The sequence below is a fragment of the Rana temporaria genome, chromosome 4, assembly GCF_905171775.1.
Source record: "Rana temporaria chromosome 4, aRanTem1.1, whole genome shotgun sequence".
NCBI classification, from domain to species: Eukaryota; Metazoa; Chordata; class Amphibia; order Anura; family Ranidae; genus Rana; species Rana temporaria.
In genome coordinates this window covers 399,860,939-399,883,272 of record NC_053492.1, presented here as the reverse complement: position 1 = coordinate 399,883,272, position 22,334 = coordinate 399,860,939, and the positions used below count along the sequence as shown (strand labels likewise).

Here is a 22,334-nt window from a genome sequence, read left to right as displayed (position 1 = left end):
ATGGAACGCTCTACCAACCAGCATCCGGTTGGAGGTGAATCACCTGGCCTTCAGAAAAAAACTAAAAACCCATCTTTTACTGAGGGCAAAAGTACAGTAGGGAAAGGATACTAAGCGCCCAGAGGTGATTCAGTTCGCATGTGTTGCGCTATATAAGTTTCTCACTCACTCGCTCACAGTTAGAAAGCACCTCTCTAGGACACACCTAACCCTTTGATCGCACCTGAACTTTTATACATACCAATCAATATTCGCTTATTGGTATTTTTTTTACCAAAATTGTGTAGGAAAATAATCGGCCTAAACTAATGAAGACATTTTTTTTTTTTTTTGGACATGTATTATAGCAAAAAGTTAAATCTGTCCGGTCCTTAAAGCGGCGTTCCACCCGTTTTTTTAGTTTATTAAAAGTTAGCAGCTACAAAAAGTGTAGCTGCTGACTCTTAATAAACAGACACTTACCTGTCCCATGGTGCAGCAATGCGGGCACCCAGAGACTCGTTCCTCTGTCGTGGTCATAACAACTGTGGGCACCCGGCCATGACAGCTTAAGGCTTAACGGCCGTGCGCGCACTGCGCAAGCATGAGTCGCGATGCACTCTGCTATTGGCCAGGCACAAGTCCCAGAAGATTGCTGGCAGGGAGGGGCCGCCTAGAGCGAAAGGAATAGTCGCCTAGGCGGCCGAGAAGAGGAAGGGGGACAGGAAGTCCCACTAAAAAGAAGGTACCCACTCCCCCCCCAAAAAAATGACATGCCAAATGGGGCATGTAAGGGGGCGAGGAGTGCTTAAAGCGGAAGTTCCACTTTTGGGTGCTTTAACTCTGCTTTAAGTGGTTACAGGGGGCTAAAATTGCCCCAAAATTCTCAACAAACTAGTGGGATGATCAAGTCTGCTTTTTACACAAAGCCACAGGTTTTTGTTGTGCAGAATTACCCCCTTTAGCACCATTTAATATAGAAGGAAACATTGGGCATATGATAGCCACAAAGGTTTGACTTTAAAGGCAACATAGACAGTGGGAAATATATAGAAAAATAAATTTTATGTATAACAATACATGGTACATAAAGCAAAAAAGGTGTAAAGAGTTAAAAACATAATACGCAACAAAAATAAGCATGCATAGTGTACATAGTAGTGAGTCCTTGTGCGTCAACGCTTTTCGCTGTCTACCCTTTAGCACCACGTGGGCCAGCTGCTGGCATCCTAACAACTGATGACGCCATAGGTTGATAATGAGGATGTTGGGCGCCTGATGGCATCCTTGTTTAGCCCTTAGCTGCTGTTCTCTGTCAGCACTGAGGTCACATAAGCAGGGTGAGGGGGAGCAACTAAGAGGGAAGAGATAGTTTGGAATAGTAGTCAGTACCAATGTGCAAAAGTGGAGGGATAAATCACCTCTAACATTGGGGGTCCTACGTGTGTATATACTGCTGTGATATGTAAAACTATTGATTTATAGCTGGATTCACGTAGGGCGGCATATGTTTCAGCCGGCGTAGCGCATCGTATTTACGCTACGCCGCCATAAGTTAGAGAGGCAAGTGCTGTATTCACAAAGCACTTGCGTCCTAAGTTACGGCGGCGTAGCGTAAATGTGCCGGCCTAAGAGCGCCTAATTCAAATGAGGAACAGGGGGCGTGTTTTATGTTAATGAATCGTGACCCGACGTGATTGACGTTTTTAACGAACGGCGCATGCGCCGTCCATGGACATATACCAGTGTGCATTGCTCCAAAGTACGCCGCAAGGACTTATTGGTTTCAACGTGAACATAAATTACGTCCAGCCCCATTCACGGACGACTTACGCGGGAACGACGTCCATACTTAACATTAGCTAGGCCAGCTTTTTGTTGGACTAACTTTACGCCTGAAATTGCCTTACGTAAACGGCGTATCTTTACTGCGACGGGCAAGCGTACGTTCGTGAATTGCCGTATCTCGCTGATTTACGCATTCCAGGCGTAAATCAGCGTTCACATCCCTAGCGGCCGGTGGAACTAGACAGCTAAGATACGACGGCACATGCCGTCGTATCTTAGCTACATTTAAGTGTATCTCAATTTGAGAATACACTTAAATGTACGACGGCTTAGATTTAGAGTCACGACGGCGTATCTACTGATACGCCGGCTTAACTCTTTCTGAATCTAGCTATTAGTGTTAAATTTTAGAATGGGGTACCTCAAGATTGTGCAGAATTTTAAATGGAGCTTGGACTGAAAAACAGTGGTCTAGACAGTGCATGCAGTAAGATCTGCGGTGGATCATTTTTCATAAGGCAATATAGAAGCAGCTGCCAGGCGTTCAGGAGACCATCCTGACACCTCCTAAATATCTGCTTTTTTTTTTTTTTTAATCTCTAGGAGGATTTTGTATTAAAATACCACAACCGAGAGCTCAGTGCTTTGGCTTGTGGTTGCGGCACGCTCCCATTGACCTATGTGTGCAAGTTTGACAGGCAGTGCCACCTAACTCTGCAAACCGAGTTAAAAATGCCCCTATGCAAAGCTTGTTTACAGCCCCGCCTGGCTGTGATGTTAGAATTTAGATGGGCAGCCGGGGCAGTTAAAAAAAAAAACATGGCTCAGCCACCACAAGCAAATGACAAAATAAAAACCTGGCAGGAGTTATAACCCTCCCTTACTTTATCAAAAATGAAAAAAGTATAATTATAATTCTACTTTATAGTATTTCATATAGAAGTAGGCAGGGGCTGTCCTAACACAGTTTAACTAAGAGAGAACAATACTGATTATCACTAGTTCATTTTATAACCTGTCCAACCAAATAACTGATGTTGGCATTAAACAGATGTGATAATTTAGTATCCATACACTGAAGGCGCCCAAAGACATGTTCTGTAAAGCAACCACAGACACTGCTGACTGAGGTTCACTGAAGGGAAATAGTGATCAAACACATAAGAAAAGGTTGTCTGATCACAATTGTTTTCTGCCCTCATTAGCTGTCTGCAGTGTGCCTCCCTTGAATCTCCCCATAGGCCTAAACATAAACGGTCGTACCGATGCAGCTGTCGTAATTAGGTACACTTTGGCTGGCACAGACGCCTGAGGGCGATCAGATGGTGCCTGCATGTCTGACCACCCTCTCATGTCTATAGTCAGCTTGCTTATCCCTGTGGTGTGAATGTGTCAGAATCTCCTGATCTTGCATCAGCTTGTGCCAGCTTTGGGTGCGTTCAGGTGATATACCGGTTATAGGAATCGGGTTACTTGCCAAATCAGATGCGCGTCACAGTGCAGTATTCATAAATTGTGTGATGCTCTGCAGACTGGACAGATCTTCATGCATATTTTCAAGAGAATAATGGTATTTTCAGTTCACCAGTTTAGACATCACTTGCTTTGTAGCTGGCTTAGGGTTGCCAAAGCAGGGTGTACATGTTGGGCCAGATTCACAAAGAGTTACGCCGGCGTATCAGTAGATACACCGACGTAACTTGCAATCTAAGCCCGTCGCATGTTTAAGTGTATGCTCAAACTGAGATACACTTAAACCTGCCTAAGATACGACGGCCTGCGCCGTCGTATCTTAGGGTGCAATATTTCCGCTGGCCGCTAGGTGGCGCTTCCATTGAGTTTGGCGTAGAATATGCAAATTAGTAGATACGCCGATTCATGAACGTACGCTTTCCTGTCGCAGTAAAGATACGCCGTTTCCGTAAGAGCTATGCCGGCATAAAGATAAAGCTGCCCCCTAGGTGGCATATCCAATATTAAGTATGGCCGTCGTTCCCGCGTTGCAATTTGAAAATTGTACGTCGTTTGCGTAACTCGTGAATAGGGCTGGACGTCAATTACGTTCACGTCGAAACCAATGACGTCCTTGCGAACCCTGGAATATTTAACGGACGGCGCATGCGCCGTTCGTTCGGCGCGGGGACGCGCATCATTTAAATGATACACGCCCCCTACCCGGCGAATTTGAGTTCCGCCGAGTGATTTACGCTACGCCGCCGCAACTTTACAGGCAAGTGCTTTGTGAATAAAGCACTTGCCTGAAATACTTGTGGCGGCGTAACGTAAATGAGATACATTACGCCAGCAGAAAGATCCGCTGATCTTTCTGAATCTGGCCCGTTGAGTTTTTTTCAGGGGGCTGAATGAAAAAAAGACTCACAGATCCCCACATCAACCAAAGTGATGTTGATGCAGGGGTCTCTCTTGCATTTCCTTTGTATTCTGACAGCGGGAGCTCCCTCCATCAAAATACACAGATCAGCGCTGCAGCTATTGGCTGCGAGTGCTGGTCGAATGCTGGTTTTGAATTATGACCATGCAACAGAAGCTGGTCATTAGTCCGGCTTCTATTGAACAGACAGCAGTACATATGGACCGAAATTCATCCGGTACCTGCTGTATACCCTGCTTAAAGGGGTTGTAAAGCATCCTTTTTTTTCTTAAAAATAGCAAACATATCATACTTACCTCCACTGTGCAGTTCGTTTTGCACAGAGTGATCCTGATCATCCTCTTTTGGGGTCCCTCAGCGGCTGTCTCGGCTCCTCACCGCAATAGCTAACTCCCTCTGGAAACTGTCTCCTGAGTGGGTTACCTTGCGGGCGCGCTCCCGTCTCATACACTCTGCGTCCATAGACACAGAGTGGATGTCTCGGCCAGTCGCTGCATCATTGGATTTGATTGACAGCAGCACAAGCCAATGGCTGCACTGCTATCAATCTATCCAATCAACGCAGAGAAGCAGTGGAGAAGAGGATGCCGGGGGACGAGCCGAGCAGGTGAACAAGCTCAGGTAAGTAAAACGGGGGGGGGGGGGGCTGGGGGGACCGTCATTGCCAGGTCACCAGAGTTACCAGATCTAGTGCTCCCATTGGAAGATTTCCCCTCTATAAGTGTTCTGATGTCAACCCAAATTTTGGATTTATTTTGCACAGCAGGTAAATGGGTTGTTTATATTGTCTATTACAACTGAATATCGGGCAGATATAAAAGTAATGCCAGGTTACTGGAGCTATGCATTCATTAAAATAATATTTGAAGGTATTATTCAGTGCAACTAATGTAAGCAGCAAGCTTCTAGATCAGGGGTCTCCAAACTTTTCAAACAAAGGGCCACTTTATTGTCCTTCGGACTTTAGGAGGGCCGGATTGTGGCCAGCGTCAGGGGGCAGAAAATGTCCCGGACCCAGCTCCAGTGGGAATAAATGTGGCCTCAGTTGGTGGTCAGGAGGAGGAGGAGCAGGACCCCTATCAGTAGAAGGAAAAGTATCCCATCATTGATATTAGTAGAAGAAATAGTGCCCCATATCAGTGGGAGGAATAGTGCCCCAAATCAGTGGGAAGAATAGTGCCCCATATCAGTGGGAAGAATAGTGCCCCAAATCAGTGGGAGGAATAGTGCCCCATATCAGTGGGAGGAATAGTGCCCCAAATCAGTGGGAGGAATAGCGCCCCATATCAGTGGGAGGAATAGTGCCCCATATCAGTGGGAGGAATAGTTCCCCATATCAGTGGGAGGAATAGTGCCCCAAATCAGTGGGAGGAATAGCGCCCCATATCAGTGGGAGGAATAGTGCCCCATATCAGTGGGAGGAATAGTTCCCCATATCAGTGGGAGGAATAGTGCCCCAAATCAGTGGGAGGAATAGCGCCCCATATCAGTGGGAGGAATAGTGCCCCATATCAGTGGGAGGAATAGTTCCCCATATCAGTGGGAGGAATAGTGCCCCAAATCAGTGGGAGGAATAGTGCCCCAAATCAGTGGGAGCAATAGTGCCCCATATCAGTGGGAGGAATAGTGCCCCAAGGGCCGCATAAAGGCTAGCAAAGGGCCACATCTGGCCCTCGGGCCGCAGTTTGGAGACCCCTGTTCTAGATTATACAATCTACCTGGATGTGATGTGTCCTTGTCTGTGTGTTAAAACTCCTTGGTATCAGGATGCCATTGTTGGCAAAAGACCCCAGTGCTAAATCTCCTGATGGCTCATGGTACCCCAGCACTGGGATACCGGCTGCCTAAGGATTTGGAGAATGGGAATTAATGCGTCTTGGTGAATCCAGATGGCTTGTCGCTAAATTTCAGCACTTAGCACTTGGCACTTAGCTGGACACTGGTGGCAGGGCAACTAGCCGGTTCCTGGAATCCAGCGGTGGGGCACCTTGCTTGTAAAGGGACCTCTTAGGCCCCGTACACACGACCAAACATGTATGCTGAAACTGGTCCGCGGGCCAGTTTCAGCATACATGTTCGGTCGTGTGTAGGCGCGAGCGGGCCGAATTCCAGCAAACATTTGCCCGCCGGGCCTTTTCCCAGCGGGCAAATATTCCTGGACGTGTTTTAAAACCGTCCGCTGGAATCCTGCCCGCTCGGACATGTACGGTCGTCAGTACAGACCTACCGTACATGTCCGAGCGCCCGCCGTCCCTCGCATGCGTCGAATGACTTCGACGCATGCGTGGAAGCCTTTAAATGGCAGGCCCGCCCACGTCTCCGCGTCATCGTCGCGGCGACGACGCGGACACGCCCCACGTATTGTTTACGCGCGGACTTCTGTACGATGGTTAGTACAACCATCGTACGGAAGCCCTCTGGCAGGCATGTACGGTGAAAACGATCCGACGGACCGCTTTCATCGTACATGTTTGCCCGTGTGTACCCGGCCTTAGAGGACATGTTCAAAACCAAGACTTCCTAGCAATGACCTGTACTACAGAAAAAAGGACTCACAAGTGCTGCATGAACTGCTGAATTCCTTTATGCAAGTAATTTCCTGAGGACTGTCTATTTTACAGCTATCTCTGTAAAGGAGTGCAAGGAGCTATATTGACTTTTTGGAACAAAGCCTTGGTATCTGCCTTTTGTAACCCCTTGTAAATCTGACTTCTGAAAGGGAGAGAGAGGGAAACAACTAGGAGCCCATCTGCAGACAGGAGGAGAGATTAGAGTGACAACATCATCATCCTGCTGGTGAATCTTTACTGTCCAGCCCTAGGGTTGGGGCAGTACTATAGAAAAGGGCAGCTCTCTGATCTGGCTATGCTGCCTGGCAGGGCTAAATTGTGAGAAATACCAATACTTTGGTAGGTAAAACAGCTTTTTAAACACTTCCCTACCCGCCCATTGTCAAATGACGTCCGCAGGAGGGATCTCCTATCCCTTCCTGGCCTCCTGAGGGGGGAGCGCCCACCTCATCACTCAGGAGCCGGTGCGCTTGCCTGGTGTCCACGATGTCCGCCGGGCACCCGCAATTGCCTGTAATAGAGTCAGGGATGTGGATCTCTGTGTGTAAACACAGAGATCCACATCCTGTCAGGTGAGAGGAGACCAATGGTGTGTTCCCCGTACAGAGGAACACCGATCAGTCCCCTTCCCTTGTGAGTCCTCTTCCCCTACAGTTAGAATCACTCCCTATGTAAAACATTTAACCCCTTTCAGTGCCCCCTAGTGTTAACCCTGTCCCTGCCGGTGACATTTGCACAGTAATTAGTGCATATTTATAGCACTGTTCGCTGTATAAATGTAAATGGTCCCAAAATAGTGTCAAAAGTGTCCTCTATGTCCGCTGCAACGTCACAGTCACGATGAAAATCTCAGATTGCCGCCATTACTAGTAAAAATAAAAAAAAATGCCATAAATCTATCCCCTTTTTTGTAGACGCTATGGGCCAGATTCACAAAGAGATACGACGGTGTATCTACAGATACACCATCGTATCTCTGACGTAAACTGGTCCTATCTATGCGCCTGATTCATAGAATCAGTTACGCATAGATAGGGCTAGATCCGACAGTGTTACAATGTGTTACACTGTCGGATCTTTTTTTCAATTTAAAAATGGCGCCGGGGGCGTTCCCGCTGATTTACGATAAATAATATGTAAATCAGCGAGATACGCAAATTCACGAACGTACGCGGACCCGTCGCAGTGTTCTTACGTCGTTTCCGTAGCGGTTTTCCGTCGTATACTTACCCCTTCTTTTATCAGGCGCAGCCAATGTTAAGTATAGCCGGCGTTCCCGCGTCGAATTTGAATTTTCCTACGTCGTTTGCGTACGCCGATTCACGAACACGCGCGTCGCAAGTCCCGCTCACGTCGCAACCACTGACGTCCTAGTGACGTCAGTGGGAGCAATGCACACCGGGAAATTCCCCGGACGGCGCATGCGCATTTAAATCGGCGCGGGAACGCGCCTGATTTAAATAGTACACTCCCCTAGCCGCGGAATTCGAATTCCGCCGGGGGATTTAGGATCCGCCGTCGCAAGTTTGGAGGTAAGTGGTTTGTGAATTAGCCACTTGCCTCCTAAACTTGCGGGAGCGGATCTTAATTCACGTAGATTGAGCGGATCTATAGATCCGCTGAGCTACGTGAATCTGGCCCACTAACTTTTGGGCAAACCAATCAATATACACTTATGCAATTTTTTTTTTTTTTTTTTAACAAAAATACGTAGAACAATGCATATCGGCCTAAACTGAGAAAAAAATATGTTTTTCTTTAAAATTGGGATATTTATTATAGCAAAAAGTTAAAAATATTGGGCCAGGTCCACAAAGAACTTACGGCGGCGTATCTATTGATACGCTGCGTAAGTTCTACGATGCGCCGTCGTATCTTTGTTTTGTATCCACAACACAAGATACGCCTGAATGTGGGCTAGATCCGACTGACGTACGTCTCAGTACGCCGTCGGATCTTAGGTGCATATTTACGCTGGCCGCTAGGTGGCGCTTCCCTTGATTTCCGCGTAGAGTATGCAAATTAGCTAGATACGCCGATTTTCAAACGTACGTCCGCCCGGCGCATTTTTTTTACGCCGTTTACGTAAGGCTTTTTTCGGCGTAACGTTACCCCTGCCTCTATGAGGTGTACGCAATGTTAGGTATGGACGTCGGGACAGCGTCAAATTTTCCGTCGTTTGCGTAAAACGTTTGCGAATAGGGCTTTGCGTAAATTACGTTCACGTCGAAAGCATTGACTATTTGCGACGTGATTTCGAGCATGCGGACTGGGATACCCCCACGGACGGCGCATGCGCCGTTCAAAAAAAACGTCATTTACGTGGGGTCAAGATGAATTAACATAAAACACGCCCACATCTTAGTCATTTGAATTTCGCGCCCTTACGCCGACACATTTACACTACGCCGCCGTAACTTACGGCGCAAATTCTTTCCGGATAAGGAACCTCCGCTCTAAGTTACGGCGGCGTAGTGTATCTGAGATACGCTACGCCTGCCTAAAGATAGGCAGTTCTTTGTGGATCTGGCCCATTGTGTTTTTCTCAGACTTATCACTCTTCTTTTGTTTATAGCGCAAAAAATAAGAACCGCAGAGGTGATCAAATAGAACCGAAGGAAAGCTTTATTTGTGGGAAAATAAATAAATTGGGTACAGTGTTGCATGACCGCGCAATTGTCATTCAAAGTGCGACAGCGCTGAAAACTAAAAATTGGCCTGGGCAGGAAGGGGGTGAAAATGCCATGTATTGATGAGGTTAAATATGCATCTCAACTGTCTGTTTAGCTGCTTGCCTGAAGTAAACAAACAAAAAAAAAAGGATATTTTTAATCTTGTGCTTTATGTCTGTTATTGTAGCAAAGCCTGCCACATAGCAGAGCATCTACTACAGATGATGCCATCAGAGGTGTGAATTGCAAGACCCCAGAGACACCAAGGACAGAAGCACAGAGCCAGCCTTTCTGGCCCATTTACAGAGGAGACGTCTCTGCCTTCTGTATACAGCTCTTCTGCATTGATGAGAAGCATGAAACAAGGCAAGTCTAGAGCACGATCATTGACCCTCTGATTATATGAAAAAGTACTTTTCTGTGTGTGTGTGTGTGTGTGTGTCTCTCTCTCTCTCCATATATATATATATATATATATATATATATATATATATATATATATATATATAAATGCCTCTTTAAAACTCTTTATAAACATTCTTATTTAGTGGCCTCTTTTTATTTTAAGATGTGTTTCCCTTACACGGACAGCAACTGTCTTTTTGCCCCCTCGACAGTTAGGAGCAGAGGGAGGCTGATTTTGATGACAACGCATTGTTTTTGCAACGCTTTGTCTTTGTCAGATGATTGCCATCAAATGACGTCAGTCACCATCTGTGAGTTGAGGTGTTTGGCTTCCAGCACCTTTTCAGTGGCATCCCTCAGCTCCAATCTAGGGATGTTAAACACGGATCCTAATGGGAATGCAGGCTGTCCTATTAGGCTGCTTTCACATTGGGCAGTGGAGCCGCGGTGACGGTATAGCCGTGCTATTTGTAGCGCCGCTATACCGTCGTATTTACCGCGATATTCGGGCGCTAGCGGTGCGGTATTAACCCCCGCTAGCGGCCGAAATAGGGTTAATACCGTCCGCAATGCGCCTCTGCAGAGGTGCATAGCGGGCGGTATTACCGCGGTTTGCCATTGATTTCAATGGGAAGGCGCGGTATAGGAGCGGTAAACACCCTGCTCCTATACCGCTCCAAAGATGCGACTAGCAGGACTTTTGGAGCGGTCCTGCTACCACACCGCTTCAGTGTGAAAGCCTTCGGGCTTTCACATTGAAGCCTGCAGGGCATGATTTTTTCATGCGGTATAACAGCTCAATGTGAAAGGGGCCTTAAACTTGCCCATAGCATGATTTAGTAGGCTTTAAAGCGGGAGTTCACCCATTAATATATTTTTTTAAACAATCCCCTTAGCTTCATGCTCGTTTTGTCTAGGGGAATCGGCTATTTGTTTTAAAATATGAGCTGTACTTACCCGTTTACGAGATGCATCTTCTCCGTCGCTACCGGGTATGGGTCTTCGGGAGCGGGCGTTCCTTCTTGATTGACAGTCTTCCGAGAGGCTTCCGACGGTCGCATTCATCGCGTCACTAGTAGCCGAAAGAAGCCGAACGTCGGTGCGGCTCTATACTGCGCCTGCGCACCGACGTTCGGCTTCTTTCGGAAAATCGTGACGCGATGGATGCGACCGTCGGAAGCCTCTCGGAAGACTCAAAATAGGAACGCCCAGTCCCGCAGCCCATACCCGGAAGCGACAGAGAGGATGCATCTCGTAAACCGTAAGTACAGCTCATATTTTAAAACAAATAGCCGATTCCCCTAGACAAAACGAGCATGAAGCTAAGGGGAAAAGGTATATTGTACCGGTGAACCTCCGCTTTAAGTTGTGCTAAGTAGGTTTCAACAACCCCTTTAAAACATCAGATTTTTAAATGCATAGAAAATGTTTCCTTTATTGTGATAATATTTATGAAGTACAATGCAGTCCCCCTTTTTGTTTTTTGAAACATTAATTTACTTTCATTTGTTCTTTATTTTGTTTTAGGTCTATTGACTTTTTAAGTCATGTTTTCAGCCTTATTCCTGTAAGTATATCCAACGTATTAGTAGAATAGAGAAATTGTCCTGCGCTCAGAGTAATAAAACAGTCAATGTTGGCAAAAGCGGCTAGCACAAATTTGCTGGTAACAAATAATACAAATACAAAGGGGTACACATGCAACGCTTTCACACAATAAATAAGTCTATCAAAATCCCATTATGAAATCCAAGGATTGGTAGACACACCACAAGTGCACTTTTCACAAAGAGGGTCATATGAGGATGTCCTCCACCGGTATCACAGCACTTCAAGCCTTACCCCCTGTTGTGGACCACCCAAATAGAATGGTCAGCAGCGCTCAATTAAGCATCAATCTCAATCGATGCATCTTGAGTTGCTTCCTGATAGGCTAGAATCCTTAGGACCTGAATTCTCCAACAGTGGCAAATTTAAACAATGCTGCACAGAGGGGTAAAACAAAGCCTCATTAAATTACTCACAAGCAGCACAGCATAACATGCATATCAATCCCCAAGAAGTGTCAAAGTCTCCAACCGACAAATTGACCGACTTCCGTGCCTGGCAATGTCACGTGACCAGGCTCCACCCATCTGGTTTTGTCATACCAAGACGTTATCAGGGGTTTTTGTCATATACAACTTATTCTGTGAACACTGGACAACTACTGTGAATGAGTTTCTGGCCAGCAGTATGAGAAACAGTATGAGACAGTATACAGTAATGTTTATGAAGCAGCAAATCTGATATTCAGCAAACATTCTTTGTAGGTGAATCTTCTAGGTGTATGTGTTAAATGACTGTTTTGACTCTACACCAGATAATGTTTGGTGAAAGTCTCATTCCATACTATCACCTAATATATTGCAGATTATCAGTTGTTAACCATTTCACTGATACACATGTAGGCATGGGTGTATTTAGGTTTTGTGCTGCCCTAGGCCTGGTGAAACTCGCGCACCCCCTACTTTATATATGATGCACCCCTTCCTTTTTAAGACCCGTCCTGTCATTTTAATGGGATGAGGACAGAGGGACGCAGTGGGATGAGGACAGAGGGACAGGGTGGGATGAGGACAGGGGGACAGGGTGGGATGAGCACAGGGGGACAGGGTGGGATGAGCACAAGGGGACAGGGTGGGATGAGCACAGGGGGACAGGGTGGGATGAGCACAGGGGGACAGGGTGGGATGAGCACAGGGGGACAGGGTGGGATGAGGACAGGGTGGGATGAGGACAGGGGGACAGGGTGGGATGAGCACAAGGGGACAGGGTGGGATGAGCACAGGGGGGACAGGGTGGGATGAGCACAGGGGGACAGGGTGGGATGAGCACAGGGGGACAGGGTTGGATGAGGACAGGGTGGGATGAGGACAGGGGGACAGGGTGGGATGAGGACAGGGGGACAGGGTGGGATGAGGACAGGGTGGTATGAGCACAGGGGGACAGGGTGGGATGAGCACAGGGTGGGATGTGTCGGCCTAGGCCATAATACATCTCTGCATGTAGGGCTTACGTTGGTGGAAGCATAGGCTTTTAAACACACTCCTGGCTGGGGCTCTGTTCACACTTGTTAAGCCAATCACTTCCACACCCTGAAATGTGCTGCCACCCCACACCCCCCATCCCAGGTGTCAAACACCCACCATTTATTTTGGCGTTGCTGCTTGTAGTCGGATACAGCAGAGGGAAGTCAGCATACTGTACATCAGTTTGCTGGTAAATGAAGCGGGAAGCAACAAGCATTTTGTCACCTCTGGTTTCAGGCCTGTCATTCCATGGCTGCTGTGGCTTGGGGACACGACAATTTGATCTGTGCTTAATCAGCCTCAATGGGATGCAAAGATGACATTAAGGGGTTGATTTACTAAAACCATAGAGTGCACAAGCTGGTGTAGCTGTGCATTGTAACCAATCAGCTTTAAACCTCAGCTTGTTCAGATTTTGCACTCTCCAGTTTTAGTAAATCCACCACCACACTGTGTTACAGATGTAATGTAAAGTAGAAAGGCAGCCTTCTTTTTTTCCGTTTTGTATAGAATTGAAAAGAATTAGAACCTCATCATTTTTTGGGGGGTTTGTCTGTGTCAGGGAAGAACCACTCACCACCATGTCTTGTCACCAGGACAGGAAGAGAAAGGAAATCCATCATTTTATGGTTCTAATCGGCCAGAAAGATTTAGGGCAGGGGTGTCAAACTCAATTTCATTTTGGGCTGCATCAGCATTATGATAGCCTTCAAAAGGGCCGGTTGTATCTGTAAGATTAGATGTCCGGCGCATCCCCCCCCCCCTTACATTAGTTGTCAAGAGCCACCCCACGTCATAAGTTGAGTCCCCTACCTTCCTTTACATCACCGTGCACTCCCCTTTCCTTATGCTCAGCGCCGACATCAGGAATTATGGGGCCCCTTACACAGCTTCAGGCATGGGCCCCCTGGAGCAGAGAACCGGGGGGGGGGGGGGGGGGGTAGTGCTGCCGCGAATTGAGAAGCGGGGGGGCCCTTTACAAAAAAAGAAGAAATAAAGAAAAATAAATATAAAAAAATCTCCGGGCCCCTGGGGAACCGCCGGACCCCTAAAAAAAAATTAAGTAAAAATATATTAAAAAAATATATATTTTTTTTTATAAAAAAAAAAAAAAAAAAAAAGGGGGTTGCCATCTGGGGACCTCCGGACCCCTAAATTTTTTTTTTTTTTTTTTATTAAAGGGGGTTGCCATCCGGGCCCCTTACAGGTGTACTGCCTGTACCCCCCTGATGGCGGCCCTGCTTATGCTGCTACTGGGAAGAAGAAGAAGAATGCATTGCTTGAAAGCAGAAAGTACAGGGTCTGGAGGAGGCCCAAAGAAGGGCTGGAGCTCAGGAGAGGTACGAGGGCCACATGAAATGGCCTGGAGGCCCGGATTTAGCCCGCAGGCCTTGTGTTTGACACCTGTGATTAAGGGGATATCTTCTGGTGGGGTCACCTGTTCTGATGACAGCTTTCAAATGTGAGATTTCCCTAAACATTGGATGATTGTCTGGTCACTTCCTGTCATTTCTTTGGGACAAGAAGTGAAGTAAAATCTCCCCAGTAGGGACACAGAGGCTCTAACCCTTCTCTCCCCATTCCAAACTAAATTAAGTTTTGGCTGGAATTTTTCTGTAAAAGGCATGTAAAGCTGAACTCCTGGAGATTTAAATTTAGATATAAAATACATTATTATTGGAGCGTTGCATGCATTAATAATTTATTATACGTATATATTTTCAAATGGAAGCAGTGTAAGTACCAGAATTTGACTTGGTATCAGCTTCTTGGAGTCCATGTACAGCAGAGCTGAGAAAGTGGGGGGGAGAAGCAACACAAGGAGCCAATCAATCAGTTGTGCTGCAGCAAAGCATTATGCTGATAGGAGGAGAGAAAAGAGTGACCAAGAGATGAGTTCAGTAGTCTACTATGTCCAGGGCCGCCATCAGGGAAGTACAGGCAGTATACCTGTAAGGGGCCCGGAGGTCCCCAGGGGCCCGGATGGCAACCCCCCTTTTTTTTAAATATATATATATATATATATATATATATATATATATATATATATTTTTTTATTATTAAAGGGTCCAGAGGTCCCGGGGTGGCAACCCCCCCTTTTTTTTAATAAAAAATTAATTTTTTTTTATATATATATATTTTTTTAATAAAGGGCCCAGAGGTCCCCAGGGCCCCATGTGGCAACCCCCCACCCTTTTTTTTTATATAAAAAAAAAAAATTCATATATATTTTTTATTTCTTTTTTGTAAAGGGCTCAGAGGTCCCCAGGGCCCCGGATGGCTACCCCCCTTTTTTATAATTTTGCCTGAAGCTGTGTATGTATTTGTAAGGGGCCCCATAATTCCTGATAGCAGCCCTGACTATGTCATAGATCAAGATGTGGACCCTGCTTCCCTGTGTGATGACTTCCTGTGAGTGTAGTCTAAAGCAGGGGTTCCAAACTTTTTAAACAAAGGGCCAGTTTACTGTCCTTCAAACTTTAGGGAGGGGGGCGCACTGTGGCAAGTGGGAGAAGAAAAGTAATAGTGCTCCATCATTAGTATCAATGGGAAGAATAGTGCCCCATCATTGGTGTCAATGGGAGATTAGTGCCCCATCATTGGAATCAATAGGAGGAATAGTGCCCCATTATTGGAGCTAGTGGGAGAAATAGTGCCCCAATTTTGGTGTCAGTACCAGGAACTATGTCAGCAACAGTGGGGGAGAATGATCCCCCCCAAGAGCCAGATAAAATGCCCGTGGCCGCATTTTGGAGACCACTGGTTTAGGGGTAGCTGATGTTCCACCACTTAAATGCTGGCTACCCCCAAGTCACCATACAGGTAGATGCAGACATGGAGGAGGGTTGGTGCCTGGTAATGGATAAGTGGAGCAACAGAGAGGTGCAAAGCAGAGGGCAGCTGGAAGCTGTGAGTACAGAGACAGCACAGCAGAGGTTCAGACTGTGAATGCTGCAGGGTTGTAGCTAAGGTGCAGTGGAGGATGCAAGGGTAGCAGATGCTGAGGCGCAGCCAGTCTCCATCGAAAAGAAGAAACCAGGCTGAGGTGCAGCATTTGCGTGGCTGTGGGTGCAGCAAATACCAGACAGGGGTGCAGCAGAGGCATTGGCTGCAGGTAGATTAGTGATTGGACAGTTACAACACAGAGGTAAATCCTGGAAGTGCCTATGTCCCCGGAGATAAAGGAGGTGAACTACCATGACATGCTGTTTCTTTTTTCTGTGACTAGCATGACTGTCCAGTCACAGGATGGAGAGGAGACCTGAAGCCTCGTACACACGACCGAGGAACTCGACGGGCGAAACACATAGTTTTCCTCGTCGAGTTCCTTGTTGGGCTGTCAAGGAACTCGACAAGGCAAGTTTCTCCATTCCCGTCGAGGAAAAAGAAGACATGCTCTCTTTTTGACTCGACGGGATCCTCGACAGTATCCTCGTCGAAAAATGTACACACGACCGGTTTCCTCGGCAAAAAAAAAATCCCAGCAAGTTTCTTGCTGGTTTTTGCTGAGAAACTCGGTCGTGTGTACGAGGCCTGAGAGTGAAAGTGAAACTGCAGTTCCCATCCACTGCTAGGCAGTACTGTGCTGGGTGAAAATCTTAGGACTGGATGGACAGAACTACTAATTTTTTGGCAGTTATTACAGCTTTTATATATGTATTTTTTCTGTGTATTTATCTGTTTTGCCTATTGTTCAAGTTTAACTATAAAAGCTATATTTGTTTTATACAGTAAAACCTTGGATTGTGAGCATTATTCGTTCCAGAAACATGCTTGTAATCCAAAGCACTTGTATATCAAAGCGAATTTCCCCATAAGAAATAATGGAAACTCAAATGATTCGTTCCACAACCATTTATTCATAAGTCCTTCAGTTTATAGTCCAAATAAAAACATTATAGCAATGTGATAGGTTGTGTAACCATAAAATGTCCATCCACAAATGGAAGCCTCCACAAGGGGATTAGAAGCAAAATCCAGCAGGAGCTACAGAGTATAAAAGAGAAGAGAGGCGCCTCTTTCACACTGGGGTGGGCGGTGCAGTGGCGGTATAGCGCCACTAGTTTTAGCGGCGATATACCGTCGGAATTGCGGCGGTATTCGGCCGCTAGCGGTGCGGTTAATACCGCCCGCAATGCGCCTCTGCAGAGGCGCAATACCGGCGGTATAGCTGCGATTTCTCATTGCTTTCAATGGGAAGGAGCAGTGGAGGAGCGGTAAACACACCGCTCCTCTCACTGCTCCAAATATGCTGCTAGCAGGACTTTTGGAGCGGTCCTGCTAGCGCACCGCTACAGTGTGAAAGTCCGCTGTTTAGGGTCAGTTTGCAGGCTCTATTTTTAGTGCAATAACGCCTGCAAACCACCCCAGTGTGAAAGGGGCCTAAGTGTAGCAATATGGTTACCACATTTAATGGAGGTACAACATTTAGCAACTCACATGGCACATCTAAGTATGCAGGCATCCAGGGTAAAGCTGTACCATCCTCCGCACCGCCAGCTCTCATCGCTGTCAGTTTGCAATCGTGATCGTAAAGACTACCCTGCAGTAGAGCGATCTGAAAGTGAGGCTTGAATCGCTCGTGGAGTGCAGAGTGGAAGATATGACGTCAATGGCAGTGAGGAGGATGGTCTATGTGGACATCTTTACCCCGGATGCCTGCATACTTCGATGTGCCTCTTTTGATCATCAACCATGTGGGTTTGCTAAATGTTGTACCTTCATTAACCACTTAAGCCCCGGACCAAAATGCAGGTAAAGGACCCGGCCAGTTTTTGCGATTCGACACTGCGTCGCTTTAACTGACAATTGCGCGGTCGTGCGACGTGGCTCCCAAACAAAATTGGCGTCCTTTTTTTCCCACAAATAGAGCTTTCTTTTGGTGGTATTTGATCACCTCTGCGGTTTTTATTTTTTGCGCTATAAACAAAAATAGAGCGACAATTTTGTAAAAATTCTATATTTTTTCCTTTTTGCTATAATAAATTTCCCCCAAAAATATATAAAGAACTTTTTGTTCCTCAGTTTAGGCCGATACGTATTCTTCTACCTATTTTTGGTAAAAAAAGAAACGCAATAAGCGTTTATCGATTGGTTTGCGCAAAATTTATAGTGTTTACAAAATAGGAGATAGTTTTATTGCATTTTTATTAATAATTTTTTTTTTACTACTAATGGCGGCGATCAGCGTTTTTTTTCGTGACCGCGACATTATGGCAGACACATCGGACAATTTTGACACATTTTTGGGACCATTGTCATTTTCACAGTAAAAAATGCTATAAAAATGCATTGTTTCCTGTGAAAATGACAATTGCAGTTTGGGAGTTAACCACTAGGGGGGGCTGAAGGGGTTAAGTGTGACCTCATCTGTGTTTCTAACTGTAGGGGGGCAGGGCTGGACGCGTGACGTCATTGATCGTGCTTCCCTATATCAGGGAACACACGATCAATGACAGCGCCACAGTGAAGAACGGGGAAGCTGTGTTTACACACAGCTCTCCTCGTTCTTCAGCTTCGGGGACCGATTGCGGGACTCCAGCGGTGATCGGGTCCCGCGGACGCGGTCACGGAGCTTAGGACTGGGTCGCAGGCGCGCGCTGCAGGCGCGCGCCCGCTACCCACAGCTGGGCACTTAAAGAGGACGTACAGGTACATGCTTGCGCCCAGCCATGCCATTCTGCCAACGTATATGTGCAGGAGGCGGTCCTTAAGTGGTTAAATGTAACCATATTTCTACACTTAGAGGCGCCTCTCCTCTTTTCTACTGAGTTGTGACATGACGCTACTCTTATATCAAGACATCACTTGTATATCGAGTCAAAATGTATTAAAACATTTTGCTTGTCTTGCAAAACACTCTCAAACCAAGTTACTCTCAAACCAAGGTTTTACTGTATAGATACTATTTTAGGACACCCTATATGTTCCTTTAAACTTGTATTCGTTATCTAACCTTGCAGTAAGTGTTTCTTGTAGAACAAAGTGATGTAATCTGGAGTCATATGGCGGTGTTCCCATAAGACCTCCACTAATATGCTTCATTTTTTAGCCACTCTTAGAAGAAATGAAGGATGGCTCCAGTTTTTCATTTCTTGCAATTTTACCTTCATTTAACTTTATTGTTTCCCAGTAATGATTACGTTAAATATGCGAGAAAAACAAGCATTGCAATTAAACTATCCTCAGAATTAATGGAGGTAAAATATTGTCACTCATGTAATGTTATGGTATTGTTTATTTATAAGTCCCGGTGCCAGCCTGTTCCACCTCTAGTGCATGAAATCATTCCAAGCTAATACCGTGAGCTCTGATGCATGAAACATTTTAATTAATTAGTGTTAATTCCCAGGTGGATGGTATGCATGGATTCCAGTAATATGATTTGTGTTTCATTGCTCCAGGATAAAGACTTTTGCATCATTACTGTTCCTCACCTGACCCCTGAATTTCCTCTGCTGCAAAGCTTTGTGCGCGCCATCCCTCTGAGTACGTGCACCTTGCCTCAGGAGCTTTATATTTTCCACCGTGCCGGCTTGATCAAGTAAGTGGAAAATCAGCTCTCCAATCTATGACGGTCTTTTCAAAGCCGCAGTCTTGCGAATATAGTGCGACCATATCTTCTCATGTCAGTGCACAGCTCCAGGGTCTAGTGAGGCTGCTTTCATTTATTTTCTGAAGCTTTCTGGCAACTTAATTAATAAAATCCATAAAGCAGTACACCCAGCTGGAGGCCCCTATATATTAGAGCGGTCTTTATTTAAATGGTTAGTGTTATGAAAGTAGGAAGAGAATCAATCTCCTAAATAATGGATGCTAGTACTATCAGTCAGATTTTGGTTGATTCATAACAATGTCATGGCTTTGACGATCAATGAGTATATATATTTTTGATCATTTAAAGTCACTACAACTGAGTGATGGAAACCTCTGGCTAGAATAATACTGGTCACAGATGTGACAGTTTTAGACAGAAAGGACAAATCTTAAGGTACCCATACACAAGGGTAATGATTCTTCATGAAATGATAGCAGCAGTTTTGAACGATGACTGCACTGTGCTCTCCGAAGGCATGCTGATAGGTTAATTGGCTCTTGTCTAAATTGGATTTAGTGGGCCAGATTCAGGTAGAATTCCGGCGGCGTAACGTATTGCATTTACTTTACACCGCCGCAAGTTTTACGGGCAAGTGCTTGATTCACAAAGCACTTGCCTGTAAACTTGCGGCGGTGTAGCGTAAATCCGTCCGGCGCAAGCCCGCCTAATTTAAATGGGGCGTGTATCATTTAAATTAGGCGCGTTCCCGCGCCGAACGTACTGCGCATGCTCCGTTTTGAAAGAAAGAAAGGAAAAGAAGAAAGAAAGAGAGATGGAGGAAGAGAGAGGGATGGGGGGAGGCAGAGAGAAAGAAAAAGGGATGGAGAGAGAAAGAAATAAAGAAAGGGGGATAGAGGAAGGATGGAGGGAGAAAGAGAGAAGGAAAGAAATAGAGGGAATGAGGGAGAGAGAATGAATAGGAAAGAGAGAGATGGAGAAAGATTAAATGAGGGATGAAGGGAGAGAGAAGGAACAAAAGCAAGAGGGATCAAGGAAGAGAGAAAGAGGGATGGAGAAAGGGAGAGAGACTGCCCCTGCTGCCTACTAAATACAGGTTCAGCCATAATACACTTGGTTCTTTGCAGAGAGAGAGAGAGAGTGCCTGAAGTTATCTGTTACTACCCACCCTCTCCCTTCATCACCCAGTCCCAACTCCCAGCCCACCCAGCTTACTATGTGGGCGGCCTGGGATGACACCTTTGCCAACCATCCGACCATGCTCACACCGCACCAGGTGGAGGTGAAGCGGTGTGGCTTTTTTGGGGGGGATCAGACCCCCCCCCCCCCCCCCCGCGACAAAGCCTATTTTATGGAATTCTGACTAAGACAGGCTCAGACCGAGACATGAGTCTAAATTCCGTGAATGGCTCGGGCAAATCAGGACTGTTGGCAACTATTGCCGTGTGCACACGATCGGTTCGTCTGATGAAAATGGTCTGATGGACCGTTTTCATCAGACGATGCGATTGTGTGTGGGCCCCATCGGTTTTTTATCCATCGGTGAAAAAACTAGGAACTTGTTTTAAAATTATCTGATGATTAAAAAAACGATAGAAAAAAACGATCTTATGTGGGCACGTCCATCGGTTAAAAATCAACGCATGCTCAGAATCAAGTCGACGCATGCTCGGAAGCATTGAACTTCATTTTTCTCAGCACTTTGTTGTGTTTTACGTCACCGCGTTCTGACACGATCGGTTTTTTAACTGATGGTGTGTAGGCAAGACTGATCGGATATCTGATGAAAAAATCCATCAGACCGTTTTCATCGGATTAACCGATTGTGTGTACAGGGCATAAGGGTTTTTGTTATGTACATTTGCAAATACATGTTAAGCTACATTATCTTTTGGAATAGATAAAGGATAAGTTCACTTTTTTGAAAAAAAATAATAAATGCACATTTTTCTGCTGGTAAAAAATTTGTATATCTTTTTTTGGAGCCTGTAAAGCATAGATCTAATGATTGCTGGTGTGAAGCAGGTCTTCAGCAGATCATGTATTTATGGACCGTGCTTTGTGCACTGGTGTGTAGTCATGTTGGAACAGGAAGGGGCCATCCCCAAACTGTTTCCCCACAGTTGGGAGCATTAAATTGTCCAAAATGTCTTGGTATGCTGACGCCCTAAGAGTTCCCTTTATTGGAACTAATGCCCTGTACACATGATCGGAGTTTCGTTTTTTTCTGACGGAATTCCGTTCAAGCTGTCTTGCATACACACACACCCCGAATTCCGACCGTCAAAAACGCGGTGACGTACAACACTACGACGAGTCTATAAAAATTAAGTTCAATACTTCCGAGCATGCGTCAAATTGTTTCCGAGCATGCATGTTTTTTTCTCCGTTGGAGTTCCATTCAGACGAACTAAATTTCCGATAAAAAATGTTTCCGTCTGAAAAAAAGAGAACACGTTCTCTTTCTAACTCCGACGGAATTTCGATCATGTGTACGAAGCATAAGGGAATAAGCCCAACCCTGAAAAAAACTCCACACCATAAACCTCACCCTCCACCAAAAGATTTGGACCCAGTACACAAAACAAGGTCCATTAAGACATGGATGAGCAAGTTTGGGGTGGAGGAACTTGACTGGCCTGCAGAGTCCTGACCTCAACCCGATAGAACACCCTTCTGATGAATTAGAGCGGAGACTGCGAGCCAGGCCTTCTCGTCCTACATCAGTGCTTGACCTCACAAATGCGCTTCTGGAAGAATGGTCATAGTCACACACTCTTAAACCTCGTGGACAGCCTTCCCAGAAGAGTTGAAGCTGTTATAGCTGAAAAGGGTGGGCCAACTCAATATTGAACCCTACGGACTAAGACTGGGATGCCATTGAAGTTCACTGCATTATAA

The 22,334-nt window shown here is 45.9% G+C and overlaps 1 protein-coding gene across 1 annotated transcript in view; it reads left to right on the top strand.

Annotated features, from left to right (window-relative positions):
* Positions 1–22,334, top strand: part of CFAP61 (cilia and flagella associated protein 61) — a 449,917-nt gene that overhangs the window by 86,638 nt on the left and 340,945 nt on the right. Inside the window, exons 11-13 of the mRNA XM_040351184.1 lie at positions 9,589–9,767; positions 11,334–11,373; positions 19,282–19,421. Of these exons, the coding sequence (XP_040207118.1) occupies positions 9,589–9,767; positions 11,334–11,373; positions 19,282–19,421 (359 nt within the window). The remainder of the gene's footprint in view (positions 1–9,588; positions 9,768–11,333; positions 11,374–19,281; positions 19,422–22,334) is intronic.